Source organism: Myotis brandtii, unplaced genomic scaffold, assembly GCF_000412655.1.
Source record: "Myotis brandtii unplaced genomic scaffold, ASM41265v1 scaffold1763, whole genome shotgun sequence".
Taxonomy (NCBI): Eukaryota; Metazoa; Chordata; class Mammalia; order Chiroptera; family Vespertilionidae; genus Myotis; species Myotis brandtii.
The window spans coordinates 142986-144385 of record NW_005356530.1 but is presented as its reverse complement, the minus strand read 5'-3'; the positions used below and the strand labels follow the sequence as shown (position 1 = coordinate 144385).

General features: G+C 67.3%; 1 protein-coding gene across 1 annotated transcript in view; it reads right to left on the bottom strand.

The window, feature by feature from the left end:
- Window positions 1–1400, bottom strand: part of FAM71E2 (family with sequence similarity 71, member E2) — a 7673-nt gene that overhangs the window by 5239 nt on the left and 1034 nt on the right. The window contains exons 2-5 of the mRNA XM_005863338.1: window positions 1138–1162; window positions 880–949; window positions 757–846; window positions 40–134 (exon numbers count right to left, since the gene is read on the bottom strand). Coding sequence (XP_005863400.1) covers window positions 40–134; window positions 757–846; window positions 880–949; window positions 1138–1162 — 280 coding nt within the window. The remainder of the gene's footprint in view (window positions 1–39; window positions 135–756; window positions 847–879; window positions 950–1137; window positions 1163–1400) is intronic.

Genomic DNA, 1400 nt, shown 5'->3' with positions numbered 1-1400 from the left:
GGCAGAGGCTGGGGGTGGGGGTGGCCGGGTAGAGGGTGCTGGAGGACAGGGTGCTGGAGTCGGGGTCCGCCAGGTCCCCCAGGGCCTCTCGCATATACAGGTGCTTGTAGGAGACCAGCAAGGACACGTCAGTGCTGTTCGAGACACAATGTGAAGGGGCCTCAACTAACCCGCCAAGCACCATCGCAGGTGAGCATCCCTGGAGACAGAGGGAGGCCAGGGAGAGGGCGGTCAGGCCGGCAGCCTCTCGGACACAGCCCAGGCCCCATCGCCCTCCTCCCTCAGACCCAGGAGTCCAGCCCCTCCTCCCTCAGACCCAGGAGTCCAGGCCCCCAGCCCCTCCTCCCTCAGACCCAGGAGCCCAGCTCCTTCCCCCCTCAGATCTAAGAGTTGGGCTCCTGGCCCCCCCGTATATAGGTGCCTTGGGAGAGGACAGCTGTGCGCTGAAAGTTCTGGAAAAGATGCTGAAGATGGTCTTGATGGTGACGCTGGGCTTCACTGGGGCGGAGGGGACTGGGCCCCTCACTGTGGGGGGGCGAGAGGAGGGGGGAGAAGCAGCCTGAGCTCTGGGGAAGGACCAGCACCTCGGGGTCCATTCTCAGAGGCGAGGGGAGGGTGTGCTCACCAGAGACGGAGGTTTTGGTCTGAGAGCCTTGACTGCCGGGGCCGGGGCGGGACCTGTGGGCACAGGGCGGTGGGACTGGGCTCGGTCCCCATCCCCCTCCCAAGGCCGCGGGCCACAAGGGCCGAGCCTACTTTTTCTCCGAGGCTTTCTTCCTGGCGCTGGGGGGCTCCAGCTGCGACCAGATGAGGGGCACCGAGTCGCCCACGGCCTGGGACTTGAACCTGCTCTTGAGGGGCTTGGAGGGGGCCGGCGGCGGGCGCTTGCTGGCCTTGGCCTTCTTCTGCTTGGGCGACGTCGGCTTCTTGGGAAGAGCCGCAGTCACGGCTGGAGGGAGAGGGGGACACCGGTGTCAGGGTCCCCGCTGCGGGAGAGGCTGGGAGGAGGCGCGTGGGGGCTGAGCCAGGGCCCAGAGGGAAGGTCTAGGACTGTCGCCAGGGCTGGAAGTCCCGCCCGCCCGGTCTCCGTGGAGGAGAAGCTGAGATGCAGAAACCCGAGGGAGGCAGCCTGCTCACCTGAGCGTCTCCTGCGGGGCTGGTCCTGTGGACCAAAGGGGGGCAGTCAGGAGGGGCCAGCTCTTCCTGCTTCCACAGCCCCTTGAGCATAGGCCTAAGGCTCCAGGCCCCCAGCCTCCTCCCTCAGACCCAGGACTCCAGGCCCCCAGCCTCCTCCCTCAGACTAGCTAACCCAGCCCCTCCTTCCTCAGACCCAGGAGTCCAGGCCCCCAGCCTCCTCCCTCAGACCCAGAGCCCAGACCCCCCAGCCTCCTCCCTCAGAC